The 21,963-nt window shown below is 49.4% G+C and overlaps 1 protein-coding gene across 1 annotated transcript; it reads right to left on the reverse strand.

Moving 5' to 3' along the window:
• Positions 1-740: 740 nt before the first annotated feature.
• Pard6b (par-6 family cell polarity regulator beta) lies at positions 741-21,552 on the reverse strand. Its single transcript, XM_038331707.1, has 3 exons — positions 21,378-21,552; positions 15,031-15,253; positions 741-3,526 (listed from the first exon to the last, which is right to left on the reverse strand). Exons 1-3 carry the CDS (start codon positions 21,441-21,443, stop codon positions 2,703-2,705), a joined length of 1,113 nt encoding a protein of 370 aa, XP_038187635.1. The 5' UTR covers positions 21,444-21,552; the 3' UTR covers positions 741-2,702.
• Between the last annotated feature and the right edge of the window lie 411 nt (positions 21,553-21,963).

The raw sequence follows: 21,963 nt of genomic DNA on the forward strand, positions 1-21,963 counted from the left end.
CCCAAAACAAATGCCCTAAGATTAAAAAAAAAAAAACTGAAATAATTTAACAAATTCAACAAATTCAAAAGAGAAAACCAAACTGTACCCTTTGACATCTGGACATAGGTCTCTGAGAACCCAGTGCCCAGCAGGCAGAGGCAAGAGTATGAGTTTCCGGCTAACCTGGGCTACATGAGGAGCCCTTCCCTCACACAGTGGAGAGAAGCTACTCCTACAAGCTGTCCTCTGACCTTCATAAGCAAGCAGTGGCACATAAACACACGTGTGCTCATACACAAAATTAATTATCTAAATACTGCAAGGTCTACAGTTGGATCACAGAAATCCAACTGCCTCTGGCCTCCTGGGTGCTGGGATTAAAGAAAGGCATAAAAAATTTTTAAAAATTTTGATTTTTAATTAAATTTTAACTTTAGACCTAAAATTAAAAAAAAAATAACCCCAGGGAACAGGACAATAGCATGTGCCTGTAATTCCAACTACAGGAAACTGAGTGCCAGGAGTTCGAGGCCAGTCTGGACTATTGGGAGAGAACTGTAGAAATATAAAAATAATACAGAGGCTCAGTGTGTAGCTCAGGGTGGAGATGTGGTAACTGAGAGACCATGTGCTCAGTCTGGGGCACTGGAAAGGGAAGTCAGTGAATCAGCTGTGACTCAGTCTCCCTCCTATGGACCTAATAGATGCCTGATAAATATTCTAGAAGTACTCTTTTGATACAATTTCAAACAAGAAAGTAGCCTTTACACAAGTCCATCTTTATTTGTAAAAAATAATATGTAACTAAAGCTAACTTGATTTTTAAAATCAAAGTTCATTTAGTGATAATGTACATTTTATAATAAAATTGTAGTAAAATACTGACATTTGATAGTTTAAACAAAGTATCATTCATGTAAAAATCATGTTATAGCATGTAAAATTTAATTAGAAAATTCATGGTTCACAACAGCACAGCATCTTGTTGACACAGCTGAGGGCAGAACAGAATTCACAGTGAGGCTCGATGTTTGCCACAACAGAACCGCATGCCAAGCTGCTAACGCTTATGCTCTCGTAAGGTGCACTGAGAACCGAGTCAGTGGGATCGGACCCCCCACAACCAAGGCTCGTTGGCCTCACAAAACGTCTCTGGGTCACTTACTTCATTCACTAAGACCTTGGTGCAAACTCTATTGTCCTCCAAATTAAAATAAGCGTCAGCAGCTTTGATCGCCATTTTCGGACAGAAGATAAATCTGTGTTTTACAGTTAAAATCTGTACAAAAGTCAAGCCCTGAAGTGTTTTCCCCAAGAGAAAAGTTCTAATGTTAAAACTCTGTTAAAAAAAAAGAGAGAGAGAGAAGAGAGAGGTAGTATGTGGAAGTATTTGGACTTACAATGTTGAGCCCGTGTGCTACTTAGCTCATGAATACAACTGAGCCTTCCATACCTAACGTTACCTTCCGCCCGAGAGCCACACTGTGAGAACTCACTCATTCATGGTGTCAGAGCTGGACGCTGCCAGCAAGTGGTGCTGTGTGAGAGGAGAACTCGGTGAATGCAAGGAAGTCAGTGGGTCGCTGCGCCCAGTCTCGGCTAGGTGCCTGCAAAGAACGCGTTCAGTATCGAGTCCAGCTCCCTTCACTGGGTGAGACTTCATCTCCGCGGCTCTCTCCGCAGAGAAAGAGCGTCCTTCATCGGAGTCTTCGCTGTTGTAGTAGGAACACAACTGGGAGGCGTGCATACGTGCCCCGCCAGACGGTTAGGTAATAAATAACTGTCAGCCTCAGGGATCCACACATGTGGATCGCGGTGCCTGTGCATGCCACCGAGGGCCTCAGGCGAGGGAGGACAACTGCTGTCCCCTCCTCCTGAACGGATGCACAGAAGAGAATAAATAACTCAGACAATTAACACCCCTTTGGGTGGTGAACGTGACACAGGCTTCCCAAAGTGCAGGCAGCGCCCTAGAATCCCCAGGAAGAAAAACTCATCTTTTGTATAAAAAGTGCACGCTTGTCCTGTGTGTTAAGTCTTTTCACTTGGGGTCCTTTTATCCAACATGATCCACACTGCCTGGTACACTGGAAGAGTGTGGAGCACACTAAACGCACAACACACACACACACACACACACACACACACACGCACGCACGCACGCGCCAGAACAATCTCTAATGGACTGGGGGTCCACTGGGGGTCAAGAGGTTAAAGGGCAGTCAGTAGGACTGGGGTACCCTGCAACTCTGAAGCTACAGGGTGGAGACAACAGGGGTGCTCCAGGGCTGGGTGGCGGGAAGCACCCCTAAATACGGCCAGCTAAAGTCTTGGGAAAACAGAACGAAAACTGCACTTGAAAAAAATGTCACAATCAACAGAGGAACATTTTTAAGGGTCAGAATACATCAAGGCTGGGAATCCAAGAACTGAGGTTCCCAGTGGACCAAGCAGACATCAGACATCACAGAGGACAAACGATCGGCTCTGCAGGGCAGGTGGAGACGGCACTGCAGCAATGCTGCAGGCGGGAGCAGCATCCAGCGTTGCAGAGAGCAGCACCGCCCCTGCAGCCAGGCCTCTCACCAGCACCATCAGTCCGCCAGCAGCCACCCATCCTAGCCACGCTTTAGGCTTGCCCACGGAACACCGAGGCCCGGAGGTCCACAGTGCCAGTCTCGTGCCACAGCTGTAGCACTTGGAAAACACGTGTGTCAGGTTCACAATGTTATGATCGTGCCATCTTCCTCTAAGAGTCTCTGGTCTGGAGCGCGGGGTTCAAACTCTGTGTCCAGGCTGCTGGGCACAGGCACCGGGTCCTGTGTAGGGGAGAACCCGTTCTGCCCTGACTCAAAGCTGAGCTCGATCTGGGTCAGGGACTCCAGGCTGTGGGCATCAGGGGCAGCCTTCGGGATCTGCTGTGGCTCGCCACTGTCTTCAATGATGATGTCGTCCTCATCGCTATCCTGGTCCTCTGGTTCAAAGCTGGCTTCCGCCTGCTGCGGGTAGCCCAGGAGGCTGTTGTCGGTAGACTGGCTGGAGCTGCCAGAAGTCCGACTGTTCCTCACCACGTTGTTCCTCTGGTTGGCTGGCCGCACAGTGATGATGAGGTTGCGGCTGTTGGCTATCATCATGTCGGTCACCTGGTCCAGGCTCTTCCCGGACACCTCTATACCGTTTACTTCTAAAACTTCATCATTGACAGCAAGCAGTCCTGTGCTCTGGGCCAGACCCCCGGGGACGAGCCTGGATATGAAGATGCCGGGGACTTTCTCTAAGCCATGCGGTGTCACGCGGACACTGGAGCCGTCACGGATGTAGAAACCCAGGGGCTTCTCCGTGCCATACTTGTACAGCCGGACCCTCCGGTGGGTCTCCGGGAGGATGTCCACATCTATGATGGACGACACCGGCCGGAAGTCCTGGGGCATGCTGATGACGATGTGGGGCTTCTTCCTATGGTTGTCAGGACGTAGCACGTTGCTCAGCACGTTCTTCTTCCGGATCAGGGTGTCCGTACCAAAGGCACTGTAGTCAGCTTCTTCTGCTCGGAGAAAGCAAACACAAGACGGTTACAGAACCGCTGGAACACAGCTGCCCACAGTGGGCCTGGCAAAGGATGGCACCAGCCAACATACATGCTCAGACAAGGACTGCAATGGTGTCTGTCATGCCATAAAGAAAACACTAGAGGGCCCCCTCAGACACAGCTCAAAGGCACCAACTACTGAACTGGCTGGTGAAATTCTGATACAGCCAGGCAGGGCCCCACACATCTAAGTTCAAGGCCAGCCTGAGCTACAGCCTGGGTTACAGAGTGAAACTCTGTCTCAAAATCTAAAAACCAAAACAACAACACAATCAACTGTGGTAGCTCTGCAGGCTCACAGACTTCCCTCCCCCTTTTCTTTTGAGGTAGCGTCTCACATTGCTATGCTGGCCTGAGTTGCTGAGACACTTAACTCTGTGTGTAGGTATATCACCGCTCTGAGCTACAACCTCACTCCCTGCTCCTCCTCCTCCCTCCCCATGTAATGTTTTGCCTATACTCAAGGCAATCCTCATGCCTCAGCCTCCTAAATTACAGGATATGCCACAACGTTCAACTCTGTCTCTTTTTTGGGTTTTCAAGACAGGGTGTCTCTGTGTAACAGCTCTGGTTGTCCTGAAACTTGCTTTGTAGACCAGGCTGGCATCAAACTCACAGAGATCCGTCTGCCTCCCGAGTGCTGGGATTCAAGGTGCACGTGCCATCACCACCTGGCTTCATTTTTTTTTTTTTTTTGACTTTAAATTTTTTTTTAACTGTACACTGGGGTTTTGCCTGCATGTATATCTGTGTGAAGACGCCAGATCCCCTGGAACTGAAGCTATAGTTTTGTACTGCCGTGTGGGTACTAGAACTGAATCTGGGTCCTTTGGAAGAGTGGCCAGTGCACTTAACCACTGAGCCATCACTCCAGCCCCCTAAACTCATTTTCAAAAGTCAGCTTGGGTTCGCAAGAGGACTCAGTGGTAAAGGTGTTTGCTGCCAAGCCTGAAGACCTGAGTTTGGTTCCCAGGACCCACGTGGCAGAAAAAGAATCAACTCTTACGTTCTTCTCTGAGCTCCACATACATACACACTGTTGGCACACACGCACACACACAGAGAAGTAATCTTAAACCAGACATAGTGGCTCACACCTGCAATCCTAGCACCGGTGTAGCAGGGGCAAAAAGATCAGGAGTTCAAGGGCAATCTCAGCTACATAGCGAGTTCAACACCAGCCTGGGCTACATGAAACCTTTTCAAAAACTGTTTTTTTTTTTTATTTTAATTTAAAAATATTTATACATCTATGGAAATTTTGCCCGTATCTATGTATGTATGCCACATATGTACCTGGTGCCCCCAGCGATCAGAAGAGGGCATTGGATCCCCTGGAAGAATAGACAAAAATCTTAACAGCTAAGTTATTTCTCCAGCCCAAATAAAAATCATTTGTGCCAGGCACGGTGGGGCATGCCTTTAATCCCAGCACTCACTCAGGAGGCATAGACAGGTGGATCTCTGTGAGTTCAAGGCCAACCTGGTCTACAGAACAAGTTCCAGGGCAGCCAGGGCTACACAAAGAAACCCTGTCTTGAAAACAAACAAAAAACCAACTTGAGATATGGTTTCACTCTGCAGCCTTGGCTGGCCTGGTACTCAACTATGTACAACAAACTGGAGCAATCTTCCCGCCTCTGCTGTCCCAACATGTCCACTTAAAGCAGCCCCTTTAGATTAGGTTCTCTTTCATCTAATTAAAAGACTTCCACTGTATATTTATTACATCCCAAACAAGGACAAGGGAACGGGCACTTACTTCAAGGAACTCCAGAGAGCACGATGGCTAGGGTGTGGCAGGCAGGAAGGGCACTCGCCTCAAACTGGTGAGGCCCTGGGTTCAATTTTGGCACCAGCGGCTGGAAGGGTGGGAGGGAAAGGACCTAACCCACGCATCAACACCCACAGCTTAATTAAGTGAAGCAAGAAGGGCAGCAAATACTTAGAACACTTGTCTCTCGGCAAATAAAACTCCCTTCTACCCATGGGCTCTCAATCTCTCACCTCCTGCTGCAGCAGAAGCAGAAGTGTGACCCCAGACTGTGACAGACTGGGGTGGGGGTGGTAAAGACTGGCAAACTTGGAGCTCCTGAGTCTCTGTTCTCGACATACCCTTCCCCCATGATGGAAGGCCCTGTTTTTTCAGGTAAAACTTTGGTTTTTGTTTGTTTTGTTTTTGTTGGTGAGATGGCCCAGTGGTTAGGGTGCTTGCTGCTAAGCCTGCTGATCTGAGTTTGAGCCCCACTGCCCATAAAGTAGAGAGCGCCACCTCCTGCAGCTGTCCTCTGACCTCCACATGCGCACTGTGGCACACGTGCTAGATAAACAGAAAGAGGAAAAAATGCTAATGCCTATTAAGTAACAACAAAAACCATGTGCCGCCTAATTGTGCACCTGCAGCTGAGTTAATTCCTCAAGCCAGCCAGTCTGTCACATGCTAGAGACACTGAGCCCTAGACACCGCTGTCACCAGGTGAAGGCAGAAAACACACTTAAACACCAGGGACTGAAGGGCAACAAGGAAAAGGAAATGAGCAGCAGGAGGAGGGCTGAAGGCCACGTCAGGGCTGGGTTTGGTGCTTGGGCACAGGCCTAGACTCCTGAGGCTTGAGAGGCTCAGAGGGAACACCGAGCCCAGGCTGCGCTGCGCCAGGGACCTTATCTCAAAGAACAAAGAAAAATCTAAACCAACCAACCAAGCAATAACCAAAATCAAAACTAACTGGGAAAATGGTCAATTAACAAAATATACTTCAGCCATAGGAGTACAGGATGTGGAGGTGGAATCAGGAGCCCAGGGTCACCGTCCTCAGTTTCCCAGAGAAGACACCCTGGGCCACACGGCACTTTGTCTCAAAAAACCCAAACCTCTAATGTGCTCCTTTATCCCCCTGGAGGCTAGAGCTAGCAGGGCCTGTGCGATGGCTGCCTCCTCACAGGGCCTGCCCACAGCAGGAACACCCCCTCATGATCTTCAGTTGCCAGTCCAGGGGATGAGGAGCACAGAACAATCTGAGACGGGGTGAACCCAGGTTTCTTGACTGGACAGGTGACTTCCAGGTTCCTACCATGCGGGTCAGGTATGGGCACCTCGGAAGGTGGGAGTGTCTGGCTCCTTTTCTCAGGCAGTGTGACCAGGACCAGGGACGCCATGTCTTGGCATCCCCCACCCACAGCCTCTCACAAGGAGTCTGTGCTGTGCCTTTAGGCAGAAATGTGCTTTATAGTTTGGTCTGAGAAATGAATCCATTGAAACAGGAGTTTTTGGCAAAATCTCACGAAAAGTCGTGAGGATTACTCGTATACTAAACTGTTTACTTCAGAACAACCAATAGCAGACGCCTGCATAACATGTCGAGGGAAATTCCAGACCACAGCACTGAGAAAGCTACCGAGCAGCCTGCATGCCTGCTCATGGGAAACCCTACCGAGAAAACCCAAATCTGCATAATTTGGCAGGGCCTAAGACTCCCTCTGAATGCTCGCTCTAAATTCTCAGAAGCACGGTGCCCGCACAAAGGCGCCTCTGTTCTCCCACCCAGCTAATCAGTTTCCAGCCACTGGGAAAGAAACAGCTGGCCTCAGGCCAGGGTGCAGGGTGTGAGCATAAAGTGTAAAGGTGACCATCCAGGAGGGCCCAGCTGGAGGCCAAGGTCACTCCCAGAGGCCCTGGGAGTCCCACAGACCCACAGCAGACCTGGCCGGGGCCATACAGACACACCCCATGGAGAACTCTGTCCCTCACCCAACAACCTCTGCTCACTGCCCTAGACAAGGACCCACCCAGAAGCTTCTGAAGGGCCAAATGGGGTATCTTCCTCACACGGGCTCCCAGCTTTACTACAGTGAGCCCTGCAGGGCCTCTCTCTGAGCCAAGACTTTTTTAAACATCGGTTCTGGGAGCTGGTTCCCTCATCTGAGCTGAGGGCCCATTGGGATGGTGGCAACAGAAGAAATGGCCACAGAGAACAGAAAGCAAACCTGGCAAACAAAAGCCTCAGCACGGCACCAAGCATTCCTGGACAGGAAAAACACTGTACGGTCCTCAGAAGGCTGGAGAGCTTGTCCCATTGGAAGGTCAGGGGAAGATGGAGCAGCTGGGCCTGGTGGCACGGCCTGTAATGTCAGCTACTTGGAGGCTGAGACAGGAGGCTTGGCTCCAGGCCAGTCTGGAGACCTTAGGGAGGGAGACCTTGTGTCAAAATCAAACAAAGGGCTCGGCAGGGCTGGACACTGGGGAGTGCAGGAAGAGGATCGGGAGCTCAAGGCCAGCCCCCTTAACACAAGCAAAAAAGAAGGACGGGCTGAGGTTAGCACAGAGCTCACACTTCAATGGTAGGACACTGACCTAGCAGGCATGAGGCCCTGTGGTCAACCCCTAGGAACAAGAAAAGGAAAGAGTGCCAGGTGTGATGACATTCATATCACTCAGAACTGAGGTACAGGGAACGGGACAGGACAGCCACAAGGAACTGTGAGTTCAAGACCAGCCTGGGCTACACAGCGGACCTTGTCTGGTTCCACAAGGCACGTATGTAAAGGAATAAGTAGATACGTTTCAAGGAAACTATATAGAAAGAAACGTCAGGCCTCTGCTTGCCAATCCCATCTAATCCACAATGAAAAGAAGATTCTGGGCAGCTCTGGGGCTTGCAGAACAAGGCAGGATTCTCTGTGGGAATGAGGTGTCTCCTGAGAAGAGCAGTAGCAGGTGACTGGGTAGGAGGGGGAAGACGTTCCAGATGCAGAGAGGGTGTGTATGTTGGGGGAGGGGAGGATGAAGAAGTCTGAAACATTGGGAAGGAAGGGGGACAAACTGGAGGTTCAGAGCTCCTGGGAAGGGCTTTGGGCTGCGAACCCAGAGATGGTAATCTCATCTGGTTTGTTTGTTTGTTTTTGCAAAGCTCCCTGCAGCGGGCTGGAGAATATTGGGCTCTGTAGGCACTGAGGATGGTGACCAGTTTGAGGCAGAAACAGCAGGGATAGGAGCATGTGGAAATAAATCAGAGCGTGAGCTGAGCTTAGTGACTGAGAACAGGTTTTTTCTGAGGTGGGATCAAGGCTTCCGGAAGGAACAACTGACATCATCTTGTAAACTGTGGCTCTACAGTTTTCGTAGTAAAAACTTTTTGTGCAAGTACTTATTTTTGAATTTCTTCTTTCTTTCTTTCTTTCTTTCTTTTTTTTTTTTTTTTTTGAGACAGGGTTTCTCTGTAGCTTTGGGACCTGTCCTGGAACTCGCTCTACAGACCAGGCTGGGCTCAAACTCAGAGATCCGCCTGTCTCTGCCTCCCGAGTTTTGGGATTAAAGGTGTGCACCACTACCTCCTGGCATATTTCTGTTTTTATTGAGGCAGGGTCTTGTTGCTATGGAGCCTTGGCTGGCCCTGAACTGACTTCCTACCAGGATTGCAGGCCTGTGCCCCTACTCCTGCCTCTCCTGAAACTAACTACTGTGAGGAAAAAAAAAAAGAAAGAAAGAAAAGAACTACTGTGTATCCCTTGGTTGAATTAAAATTAAACCCTGGCTCATTAAAATGTAACCTTAAAACACAAAGTCATGTCCAGTGCTGGGTCAAGGTCTAAGAACTGGTTTTCTGCCAGTTACAGGTGTGTAACTGGAGCAGGAGGCCCTGCCAGCACTGCTCACAAACGCAGGACACAACACATTTGTCACATACAGAACACCAGCACAGCGAGAAGACAGGGCACAGAAATGATTAGATTGGGGAGAGGGCCTATGCTCTATCATGTCTTGGGATCCCAGACTGAGCAGGTCTGTTTGGAAAGCTCTAGAAACACATCACCTGGACTCTGTTCCAATGCTATAGGAATGACCTGGTGGATTTATGTTGTTGTGAGACAGAGGCTATGTAGCCCTGGATGTCCCAGAATTCACCCTGTAGATTAGGCTGGCCTAGCACTCGCAGATCTGCCTGCCTCTGCCTCCTAAATGCTAGAATTATAGGCGTGTGTGCCACAATAACTAACACATTCATTTATTGCATGTGACTGAGTATGTGTGCCTGTTTGTGTGCCTGGGCGTGCATGTGGAGGTCAAGGGACAACTTGGGGAATTCAGTCTCTCCTTCCACCACGTGGGTTCTAGGAATCAGACTCTGGGTGTCAGGCTTGTGGCAGGTACCTTTCCCCAGTGAGCAATGTTGCCGGCCCACAGGGAAACACTGGTCCTGGTGGTCGAGTCCCCATGTCACTGGCCCCACATGGGCAGTTTTTAAGGCAGCCCAGTACTTCTAGCCTGTCTAGTGCAGCCATGTGGCCACCAGCACAGGACAGTGCTCACTGCACAGTCTCACCCTCGCCCAGACACAGCAGGACAAACTCCAGCCTCAGGAGCCCTCTCTGTGAAAATAACTTTCAGATATCAGGTTTTTTGTTTTGCTTTATTTTGGCTTCCCTGAAGACAATCAGAGAAACAAAGTGTGGGATTTTTCACTAGCAGAAACTTGTCTTTCTGAAGTGTGGGACACGACTGTGTAGGCACCAGCTGTGAGTGTACACACTCAAGCACCGGCTTTCTCCCCAAAGAAACTCCATTCAGTAGCTTATCAGGAGATTCTCAAAGATCACACACTCTTTAAACTTTAAATGGCTTTAGTTAAGTTTCTGGAAAAAAAATCACTGTGGAAGAGGACACAGTCCAGGGTGGTCAGCCTAGTGCTTGTACACGGAGGCCTTAGTTTTGAGACCTAGAACCACCATGAAACAGAAAGGAAATAACAGCTAACAGACCAAGGCTTCACTTTAATCCCAGCACACAGGAGGCAGAGGCAGACAGGTCTGTGAGTTCAAGACCAGCCTGGCCGACATACCAAGTTAGCAAGTTCCAGACCAGCCAGTCTTAAAAGGAAAACCAAACAAACCAGAACACAGACTGCTGCGATTCTGCAGCAAGATGCAAGCAGCCTTGACCCAGGCTCTCTGCTGGCTCCAAGCAGGATCAGTGCCTGCTTGAGCCTTTGTTCCTTCTGTTTAAAAATCATTCAATCCGATTCAGAATCAAGTCTCTGCCTTGTTTGCTGGGACCTGGTGGTCAGCAGCACATGAACAAACCAGGTATGCCTAGATCTGCAAGGAAAACTGGCCAGGGAGGTCCCGAGAGACCCTCCGGCAAAGCCAGAGGCAGAAAGCAGGGAGCTCCCAGTCCACAGACAGAATGAGGCCCTGAGGTGGGCTGACTGTGAACTTGCCGGTTCTCATGCAGGACAGTCAGGCTGTACTTGTTCACCCAGGACTCCTGGCTGCAGTGGGTGCCATCACACGATGCTTCAAGCAATGGTTAATGGGGTGACCTCTTTCCAATTGTCACTAAAGTCATAGTGTATTCAAGACACATGTGTGTGTGCGTGTGTGCGTGTGTGTGTGTGCGCGCGCGCGCGTGCGCGCGCCACGGAGCTCATGTGGAGGCCAGAGGACAACTCTAGGAGCTGCTGACGGTCTTCCCCTATGCTGGGCGCTGAGGATCAGACTGAGGTCATCAGTCTTGGTGGTAAGCACTCTAACCCACTGGGCCATCTCACTGGCTCTCACCATGCACTTGAAGCTGACCTGGAACTTAGCCCAGGGTACCCACCAACTAACTCTCAAGCCTCCTGTCTCTACCTCCTGAGTACTGCGATTACAAGGGTCAGCAACCATGCCTGACTTAAATTTATACATGTACACACAAAAATCAAATATACAATACATATATTTACATTACACTTTTATTTGTGTTGTGTGTGTGCACATAGCCACAGCACATATGAAAAGGAAAGAGAGCAAACTTCAGAAGTGAGTTCTCTCCTTTCACCATGTGCATCCTGGGGACAGAAAAACTCAGGCTGTCCACACTTGGTGGCCAAGAGTCCTTATCCTCCGAGCCATCTTACTGGCCCTAAGCCTTAATTTTTTTTTTCTGAGACAGGTTTCTCTGTGTAGCTTTAGAGCCTGTCCTGGAACTCGCTCTGTAAACCAGGCCAGCCTAGGACTCACAGAGATCCACCTGCCTCTGCCTCCCAAGGTGCTGGGATGAAAAGTCGTGCACCACCACCACCTGGCTGTAAATCTTATTTTTAAAACTAAAAATCCATCAGGAGTGGTGGTAAAAACTCTTAATCTCAGCACCGAGGCAGAGGCAGGTGAAGCTCTGTGAGTTCGAGGCCAACCTGGTCTACAGAGTGAGTTCCAGGACAGTCAAGACTACACAGAGAAGCACAAAAACACCAAAAAAAAAAAAAAAAAAAAAAAAAAAAAAAAAAAAATCCCAAAATAACCACAACAAAAAAACACAATAAAAATCATTTAAAATTTTGTATTTAGTTTTGTTTATGCGTATGTGCATTTGTATGTGTATGTGTGTTGGGGAAGTATCTTGTGAATAATGGTGCACAAGTGGAGGTCAAAGGGCTTGGTTCTCTCTTTCTACCCTGTGGGTACCAGAGATTGAATTTAGGACATCACGCTTGGCGGCAATCATCTTTCCCCGGTGAGGTACCTTGCTGGTCCCCTGCATCAAACTCTAAGGGTTATTGATTTTACTGGATATTCTACTTTTATTACATAGAAAACCTTTATCCACATATAAACAAACTTCTAAACCTTGATGCCCACGAAGCTGGCTATGGTGGTACATGCCTGTAACTCAGTACTAGAAGGCTGGAGTGGGCCCAAGCCATGGTTGGACATCTTGGGCTACAGCGCAATGAGTATCAAAACAAAAAGCCAATGAAAACAAAGACAAAACCCAATGAACAGATGTAAAATAATGAAATGAAATTCCATTGACCACACTGGCAGACAGACTGAGGCTCAACAAAAGGGGACCCTAACAACACGCTGTAAGGGATGTAGTTTAAAAAGCTATCTTCAGACAACACTGTGGCTCACATATAATCCCTGACCTTGAGAAACTGGGGCAGGGGAACTGATGGGAGCTTAGGACAAGCCTGGGTTACTGAATAAGACCCTCAGGGAGAGGGGACACGATTCAACTGGTAAGGGTGTTTGCTGCCAAGTCTGTCTCTCTCTGTGTCTGTCTCTTTGTGTTGATTCCTAGAACCAACACAGTGTAAGGAATAATCCCCATATTGTCCTTGACCTTCACAAAGCATGCTGTGGTGTGCACATCCCTCTCCCCTCACAAAACAAATGTAAAAAACGTAGATACTTACATATATGTAACTGCTAATAAGAGGGTTATTATTAGCTTCAAATGATGAGTCCCATCAAGTGTCTTGCCCTTCCCTCTGCCTGTCCATGTGATATAATCTACCGTTCCCTAGGTCTGGCTTCAAGCTACCACCTTGCTTGCTAGTCTTGCTGCTCTTACAGCTTTTACGTTGTTTCGTCCTTTTGAAACAGGGTCTTTTTTTCCCCCACCTCCTGGTTTTTAATGAAACAAGGTCTTGTCTTGTTATGGAGCCCAGGCTAGCCTCAAACTTAGTACTCTGCCTGCCTTAGGCTCTTGTGCTGAGATTATAGGAATGAGCCCGCGCGTGCAGCCTTCACATTTCTGGCATACAGATCCCTAGACTCCCACCCTCAACCCCAGACTGTCATTTCTAATCCGCAAGGTGAGATAATTTGTTAAGCCTAGAACCAAACTCCTTATTTCCCCAGCCAGCCCACCTCTCTGCTAGACTATGATGACTGGTTATCGGGATCAAAACCACAGCTGTGTTCTGCTGTGCTTCTCGCTGTCGGCCAGTTTCCCACCTCACCTCTCTGCCACCTGCTCCTGGCTCTCCACACACTGATTCTTGCGAGCAGACACCAGGGCCTCTGGCAGTCAGTGTCTGCCCACAGTGTGCCTGCGTGGAGCTTGCCATCCACCTAAGGACACTTGGGAGCATTAACCCTAACCCCCTCAGGACAGACTGCAGTCCCTCAGCAGATGCGGCCAACAGATTTCAGCTTCTCCAAACCCAGAAACGCAAAGTAACCAGGCCGTGGGCATGTCAGACCCCTGGGAGCAATCTAACACTCACCATCCTCCCTTTCCAGCCACGCTCTGGGTTGGCCTGACACCTGTGAGGTCTTTATCCCACACTATTCAAAGCTCCAAAGTGGGTTCTTCTAATCTTTGCTTTACCAGAGAGAAAGGAGCAAGTGGTGGCCAACAGGACAGGCTGTCCATCCCTCCCATCTGTGGCCTCACTGTGTCTGTCTCCTTGTCTCACACACAGGGCAGGGCCAGTCTAAAGGAGTTTTAGGACTCAAGGCACTTTTTGAGAGACCATATTTACAGCCCCCAAAGCCATCACTTCCCTTCTCATTTCCCAGTTAGTTTTACATTTACACTATTGTTGCAAATGGAAGAATCTGCTGGGTGCCACCCTTCCCTCAATTTGTCCGTGTGGTGACGCTAAGGCAGTACAGCCACTCCATAAAGGATGGAGACTAGAGTAGCCTGCTGCACTGTCTAGGAGATAGGGAATAAAGCCTTGGAGGTAGGTGAGCCTCTGCTGCCAAATTTACTCTTCCCCATCAATCCCACAGTGAAATGAAGACTTACTATACACCTAATTTGACATACGCCCTGCCCCCCTCAAGACAGGGTTTCTCTGTGTAGCTTTGGATGTCCTAGAAGAACTCAGGCTGGTCTCAAACTCAGAGATCCTTCTGACTGCCTCCAAAGTGCTGCTGGGATCAAAGGCGTGTGCCACCACCCCACAGCTCCTAATTTGTCTAAAAAAAAAATCTATGAAGCCGGGCGGTGGTGGCGCACGCCTTTAATCCCAGCACTCGGGAGGCAGAGGCAGGTGGATCTCTGTGAGTTCGAGACCAGCCTGGTCTACAAGAGCTAGTTCCAGGACAGGCTCCAAAGCCGCAGAGAAACCCTGTCTCAAAAAACCAAAAAACAAAACAAAACAAAACAACAACAACAAAAAAACCAAAAACCAAAACCAAAAACAAAAAAATCTATGAGGGGGCTCAAGAGATGATTCAGTGGTTAAGAGCACGTGCTTGTTCTTTCAGAAGTCACGGGTTCAATTCCCAGCACCCCTACAGCGGTTCACATCTGCCTGTAACCCCAGTTCCTGACACCTCTGGCTTCTAACCTGTACACACGTATACAGAACTATGCACGCACACACACTCACTAACACACATAATTTAAAAATAAAAATAAACGTAATTTTAAAAACGCTAAGAGGGAAGGGCAGCGGCAAGACTGTACAGCAGCAGGTCAAAACACTACCTGCTGCCAAGCCAGTAGAAAAAATGACTTCCGCAAGCTGTCCTCTGACCTCCACAGGAGTCAGTCAGTCTCTCTCTCGGGAGTTAATGGTTAAAAGCACAGACTTTCTTCTGTACATTCATAGAAGGCTTGGACATTAAATAAGCCAGCAGTATCACCATGCGTTAGCCCCTTGCAAGGTGCAGACCCACTAAGTCAGAGGCAAAGCCGCTCCCCCGGAGGGAACATGCAGGCTCCATACAAGGGTACTCACCCTTCTTCTGTATAAAAATCCTGAGCAGTGGGTTGGCGGTGGAAACGGCCTTGTGGTAGTTGTCGTCATTGTTTATGGGCAGCAGGTCCCCGTGGATGTCCGCGTAGCCCACAAGCACGTCAACATTGGGGATCTTGTGCACATGTTGCAGCAGCCCGTAAAATTCCTCAAATTTCCCAGGTTTGGATCTTTCCAGCGAAAACCGACGAAACTCGGCTCCGAACTACAAATGTAACATCAGAAAGCAGGAAGTTAGCATGCCTTTAGTTCCACTTGGGAGGCAGAGACAGGAGGATCTCTGTGAATGTCAGGCCACAGAAAGCCATGCTGTGAACCTCACTGCAGGAGCTGAGGGAAGAAAGGCACAGGCCGAGGTGCCCCTGCCTGCAGCTGGTGCCTCACTCTGTGCCCAGGTCTCCAACTGTGCCTGGAGCCCAGACCAGGGCACAGGAGGCATTCACAGACCTAACCACTGCAGAGCACCCCATAAGAGGAATTATCTTTTCACAGGCTGACAGAGTGAAGTCTGAGTGGAGAAAAGGACTTTGAGCTTCGTGGCACGAAACAAATGACGTCATCGCGTAAGAAATAGGTCTAAAGACAGAAAAGAAGCATCTTCCCCGAGTTAGTGTAAGAACAAAAGAGCTTATTAACAAACACATCAGCTTTAAAATCATGCCCCATTTGGCTAAGGAGCACAGCTGTTCCGTCCATCCATCTGTCCAACTGTCTGTCTGTCCCTGTGCTGGGCTCAGTGTTGGGCTGCAGGGACCAGGAGGCCAGCCTGCTTCAAAAGCTCAGCAATTAGTGGGTGAGGAGAATAATCGCCTCAGGGAGGCTGGAGATCACAGGACAGGCCGGAAGCGCCTCTGTCATCCTATTTACCTTCCAGGGTCCCTAAGGCCACACATTAAAGTATCTCCTAAATCCTGTGGGACTGGTGTGGTGTGCTCGCAAATGGGAAGCCCAAGAAAGGCTCTTCAGGCTTCTTCAAAAAGTGTCCCATCACACAATTTTAACCCTCTCTTTAGGAGTCACTGGGTATAGAGCTTATTAAATGTTTAGTTAAATGCCAGGGGCGGGGCTGGAGAGACGGCTCAGCAGTTAAGAATACTAGCAGCTCTTGCAGAGGACAGGGGTTCGGTTCCTAGTACCCTCACAACCACCTCTAACTCCAGTTCCAGGGGATCTGATACCTTCTGACCTCCAAGGAGAAAAAAGGAAAGGAAGGAGGGACTCTGGTTCATGGAGGGGGGAGGATCTTTTTTTCTTTGAGGCTAGAAGCGTAGCTCAGTGGCAAAGTATGAAATTAGCATGTGCAAGGCTTTCCAGCCAAAACCACAAAAAAAAAAAAAATGCATAAAGTAAATGTTCGCCAAACATGTTTGACCGGCAGGCTTGTTTTCTGTCTAAATTCCTAGGATAGCCAGGAAACGTGAATATTCCACAGGAACGGCAGGTGCCAGGCAGAGAAAGGCCCTCATCCCAACAGGCTTTCACGACCAATGCCAGCCCAGGGCACCCAGCCATCCAGCCCTTTGCTACCTATGGCCGACGTCCTCTTGCCTGCATACCCACGGTTTGACATTAAAACAAAATTCACTGGTCTTACTCCTTAGCAAATTCAAAGTTTCCAAAACACATTCCTGAGATATAAACACTAACATTCGTCAAGAAAAATCAGGTGACTCATATCTAAAGCTCTCAAAAAGTTAGTCACACCTACACATTTCAGAGTAAATAAAGCCCAGGGAACACCCTCCATATCAGTCGTCTGAGGATGCTATCAAAGGCAGTTTCTCCTCTGCTTTCTGGAGTCCACAGAGCAGGCTGACTCACCCCAGGCTATCACCTCCCCTCCCCTCCCCTCCCCTCCCCTGGCATCTGAATGGGAAAGCACCTAATGATTTAACCCTTTAGGTTTCCCCAAAGCTTCTGCATGCAAGTTCTTGGCTCAACATCGCCTTCTCCGGCTTAAATATTTAGATTAAAAACAGCAGGTGCCCGTGGCAGCCAATGCTGGCCAAGGAGGGGAGGCGGTGGGAATGGGTTACCTCTTGCTGCAAAGTAGGATTGTAAAAATTTTTAGGACATGAAGAAAAATTAGAGATCAAATTAACCCAATCAATAATTATTCGCCTCGGATTTTTTTTGGCTGGACCAGTCTGCCTGGAATCCAGATGTATGTGGACTTGTTTCCCAGCACCTGTTGGCATAGTCTAGAACTTGGTTCTTTGGAGGGAAGGGGAATGAAACCTGATCCTCTAGAAGAGCAGTCAGTGCTCTTAACCACTGACCCATCTCTGTCCCTAATTTTCTTTGTATAGTAGGATCTCCCTGTGTGGCTTTAGTTGGTCTTGCAGTGGGGGCTGTGATGAGAAGTGTTTTTAGAAGGACTGTGAACTCTCCATGTGCCCCTGAACAGCAATTAGAAAGCTGTCTGTTTCAAGGCTGTCCCAAGGCTGTTTGAGAGGGGCAAGCGTCTTGGCTGTGAGGGAGATGCAACCGGCCCCAGTACGCCAGTTAAGCTCCGGTACAACAACTACAGCCCCCGCCCTCGGGACCAAGGTTACCTAAGGACGTCACCGTGATTACAGAGAACTTTCCCAGTTCTGGAGAAACAATCAGGAAGATAAATCAGTTACCGAAGAAATCACCCAGTTGCTGACTTCACACTTCTACCCAGACCTATATTTACACCATTACTGTATTATCTGTACCATGCCTCCCTTTCCAGAGTAAAGATGATAAAGTCGACACTACTGTTTCTCTTTCTTTCTTCAAGACAGACACACAGGGTTTCTCTACACAGCCTGGCAGTCCTAGAACTAGCTCTAGTCTCTAACTCAGAGATCCGCCTGTCTCTGCCTCTTGAGTGCTGGCACTCGCCTCCCAGCTGACTCTTGTCTCTGTGACGGAGGCTCCTCGTCGTCATGACCTGCGTACTATCCAGTTTTGGTTCCAGTCTCTTAATTGTGGTATTATAAAACTGACATTGAACCAGCAAAATGGCTCAGCAGGTAATGGTGCTTGCCACTAAGCCTGACAACCTGAATTCACACCCAAGGCACACGTGGTGCTGAGAACCCACTCCCGAAGGTGTCGTCTGACCTCTGCACCCACACTATGGTACTGGTGAATCCCCCCCCCCAGACTCATGCACACCAAGTAAATAATCAAAATGTAATATTTAATTAATTTTTCCCATCATGTAGCATAAAATGTAACTTTTTTTACAAGCCGGGCTAAGCTAGGACTCCTGCAGACACCTTTACTCACAGCACAGGCACGCAGACCTCTATGAGTTCAAGGCCACCCTGGTCTACAGAATGAGTTCCAGAACAACCAGAGCTATGTAGAGAGACCCTGTCTCAAAAACAGAACAACAACAAAAAAGGAGGAGCATGAACTGCTCTTGCAGAGGACCGAAGTGTAGTTCCCATCCATTTCTGGTGGCTCACAAGCACACGGAACTTCAGTTCCAGGGGAACCAACGCCCTCTTCTGGGTTCCACACACACCTGCATTCAGGCACACATACACATATAATCTTTCCTTCTTTTTTTTAAAATAAAAATTAAGTAAATTCCAGTGGTAGAGGAAGTCAATCTCTGAGTTCGAGGCCAGCCTGGTCTGCAGAATGAATTACAGGACAGCCAGAGCTACACAGAGACCCTGTCTTTAAAAAAACCAAGAAACAACAACAAATTTAAGGTCCACAGCCCTCTGTTTTCGTTTACTGGCACGTGGAACAGCCAGTCTGCATTTCACAGAGCATATGTTCTGATCGCCTTGCTGCCTTTAGGGGAGTGTGCTCGCTAAAGTGCAGGATGGCAGCTGAAATACACACCACATACTTTGGATAGAACTATGTAAAATATTCAAAATCAGTAGATGGAAAAGAAAAATAAAAAGCTTGAAATTCCAGTCCCCAAGAACTCAGTTTCCTACCACCAGAGACCCACTCCTACCTGATTTATTGGCACACCTAGAATTGCTACTCATTTCGCCCTATGATAAAAAATTAAAGACTCACTACCTACCAAGATCGGACCATAAAACTGAGTGGTTAGCATTGTGCAACATCACAAGTGGTTTTCTTTTCTGACCTCAAGTCCCACAAGCCAAACTACAAAAAAAAAAAAAAAAAAAAAAATGCCAGGAGAAAGTTCATGTGCTGGGTCTGGCACAGACAGCCACAACAGGGCCAGAGAAAAGATGTTTGTTTCTGGAGTTACTGTTACCCTTGCATTCAAACAAGTCACCTCAATTGGCTATTATGCCATGGAGAGCTCAGCCCGGGAAGAGTATGCTTCTTAAACAACCATACAGTTTTATTTATTTATTTTTGTAGATCAGGCTGGACTCGAACTCAGAGATCGACCTGCTTCTGCCTCCCAAGTGCTGGGACTAAAGGCGTGCACCACCATGTCCAGCTCAGTTTTATTAAAAAAAAAAAAAACTTAAAAAAAATTTGGGTACATATGGTCTCTATACGTGTGGCATGTACAGCTGCCCTGGAAGCCAGAGCATCAGATCTCCTGAACCAAGTGAGGGGCTAGAGAGAAGGTTCGGTGGTTACAAGCATGGCTGCTCTTCCAGAGGCTCTGGGTTTGGTTCCCAGCGCCCATAACATGGCTCACAAATAAAACTCCAAACCCAGGAAATCTGATTCTTTCTGGCTTCTGTGAGCACTAGGCATGCAAGTGGTACACAGACATACATGCAGCCACTTATATACATAAAATAGGAAATTTTTAAAAATTTACAAGTTCTGGGCTAGAGAGATATAGCTCAGCAATTAAAGCATTGGCTGCTCTTCAAAAGGAAGAGCAATTCCCAGCACCCACATGGCAGTCCACAACTGTCTGTAACTCAAGTTTCAGTAGATCTGACTCCCTCACACCGGCATACACGCAGGCCAAATACCAACACACATAAAAATTAAATAAACAAAATAATCACTTTAAGAAATTAAAAAAAAAAATGTACAGGTGCTTTATGCTTGAGAGGGGTGAGAACTGAACGTGGGTGTCCCGCAAGAGCAGGGCCCATTAGTACCATCTTTTCAGCACCAACAGCCTATTATTACTAGACAGATCTGGGTTTGAATCTAGTAGATAAGTCCCTCCCTCCCCTTTATGAAGACTGAATCTCACTGTATAGGCCAGGCTGGCCTGGGACTCCTCCAGCTCTACTAGTCTGGCTACAAGGCGAGATCCAGATTAGTCTTAAGTCAAAGTAGATTTTTAAAAAAAGACATTAAACGCAAATGTAGATCTGTGATTCTTAGTTAACAGAACAGTGCTCTCAAGCCCAGACACCACCACACCTCACTCAAAGGCTTCAGCAGCTTCCTTAGGCTCCCTGAGCTTTCACTCAAACCACTCCCGGGACCAACATTCCCCCACGGGTCCCTTAACCAACACCCCACCGGTGTGCGTTACACCGCTCCTGTGTGTCTCACACCTCAGTTCTATCCTAAATTCTTAGGGTCAGCAATGCCCTCTGACCACTGTTCTATAAGTTGTTCCGTAAAAAATCATCCCGCAAGACTTGGTTCTAGAGCAGAGCTAGTGGGAAGTCACACCCTGTAGAAGCTGGTCATCTTGTCTCAGAATTCTCAAAGAACCAGGCTGTATTATTATTCCAGCTCCTTCTGGCCTTTGAAAGTCAGGAGAAGCTAGCCTACATGTTCCGGTGGCTGCAGATCACCTTCAAATTCCATCTGAAAAGCTCCCTTGGGAAGACCGCATTCCCTAGCTAATCCCCCACAGGCCACTCCGCTCACCGGGCCTTGAGATTGAGGAATTCCTCGGACACTGAAGTCACTATCAGCAGATTGGCAGACCCGCCAAGGGGGAAAGCACTGGACGTGAAGGGTCGCACTGAAAAGAGCCACAGCGTCTCAAACTGTCAAGCGCTGCTCCAGAGTAAGGCGATAGGGCTAATTCCATAGATTAAATGCATACCAAAGTTACAGCTGGAAAAAGAGCTCTTCTCCATTCAACGTGCCCCCGAACCCCAAGAAGGGGTGACATAAGACAACGGGGTGCTCCAAAACCCTCTGACTCATGCCCGGAGTGAAGGGCTTCCCCAAAGCTATCGCATCACCTAGCATTCGAGCGGTCCCCATCCCACCCTTAAAGCAAGGCGGGAATACGAAGGATGGAAAACAGAGGCTGTGATGCGGAACAGACGCGAGCGCTCCCCGCCGCCGCTCTCCACCAAGTTTCTCTTCTACGTGCTAGGTCCAGCAGATCGCCCTCCGCCCGCGTCCCCACCGGGGCAACCCGGGTCCACCATCCCGCCACCCCCGCGTCCCCGCCGCCCCGTCCGGCCGCGCACCTTGCTCTTCACCTCCATGGTGCCCAGGCAGCCGCTGCTCACCCCGTGCCGGTGGCCGCGGTTCATGCTGAGCGCCGGGCCGGCGGCCGCCTCGACGGGGGCCGGCCCTCGGGAGCGCGGGCAGCGGGGCCGCGGAGCGCGGGCTCAGGACTCGGAGCGCCGCACGGCGCCTCGTCACCGCACCTGCCGAGGTCCGCGCCGCGCCGCGCTGTGCCGGCTGCTCCGCGGCGGCCCGAGGGTCGGACTGGCAGTGCGGCAGGCGGGGACGCGGGTCCCTCCCAGGCAGGCTCGGGGGCGGCGGCGGCCGCGGTGACGAGAGGGCGGAGCACAGTCCCACAGCCGCCGCAGCCTCGCTTCTCCGCTGCCTCCCCCGCGGGCACGCGCGCGGCCCGGCGCTCGTGCACGCAGGCACGGCTGCAGCCGCGGCGGCACGTGCGCGCGCTCACCTGCAGCCTCCGAGCAGCCTCGGCGGCTCGCGCTCCGCCCACACCCAATAGGAAGCGCGCACCTGCGCCCGCGGCGCCAGCCAATCGGCGCGCGGCCTGCGCGGCTCGCGCGGCGCGTGGGCGGGCCTCGCGGGCCGAAA

This window comes from Arvicola amphibius, chromosome 5, assembly GCF_903992535.2.
Source record: "Arvicola amphibius chromosome 5, mArvAmp1.2, whole genome shotgun sequence".
NCBI lineage: Eukaryota > Metazoa > Chordata > Mammalia > Rodentia > Cricetidae > Arvicola > Arvicola amphibius.

Coding starts and splice junctions, on each gene's coding strand:
- Pard6b (XM_038331707.1), bottom strand. CDS start 21,443: ATGAACCGCGGCCACCGGCACGGGGTGAGCAGCGGCTGCCTGGGCACC. Junction 15,254..21,377: donor CCATGGAGGTGAAGAGCAAG/GTGCGCGGCCGG, acceptor TTACATTTGTAG/TTCGGAGCCGAGTTTCGTCG. Junction 3,527..15,030: donor GATTTTTATACAGAAGAAGG/GTGAGTACCCTT, acceptor TTCTCCGAGCAG/AAGAAGCTGACTACAGTGCC.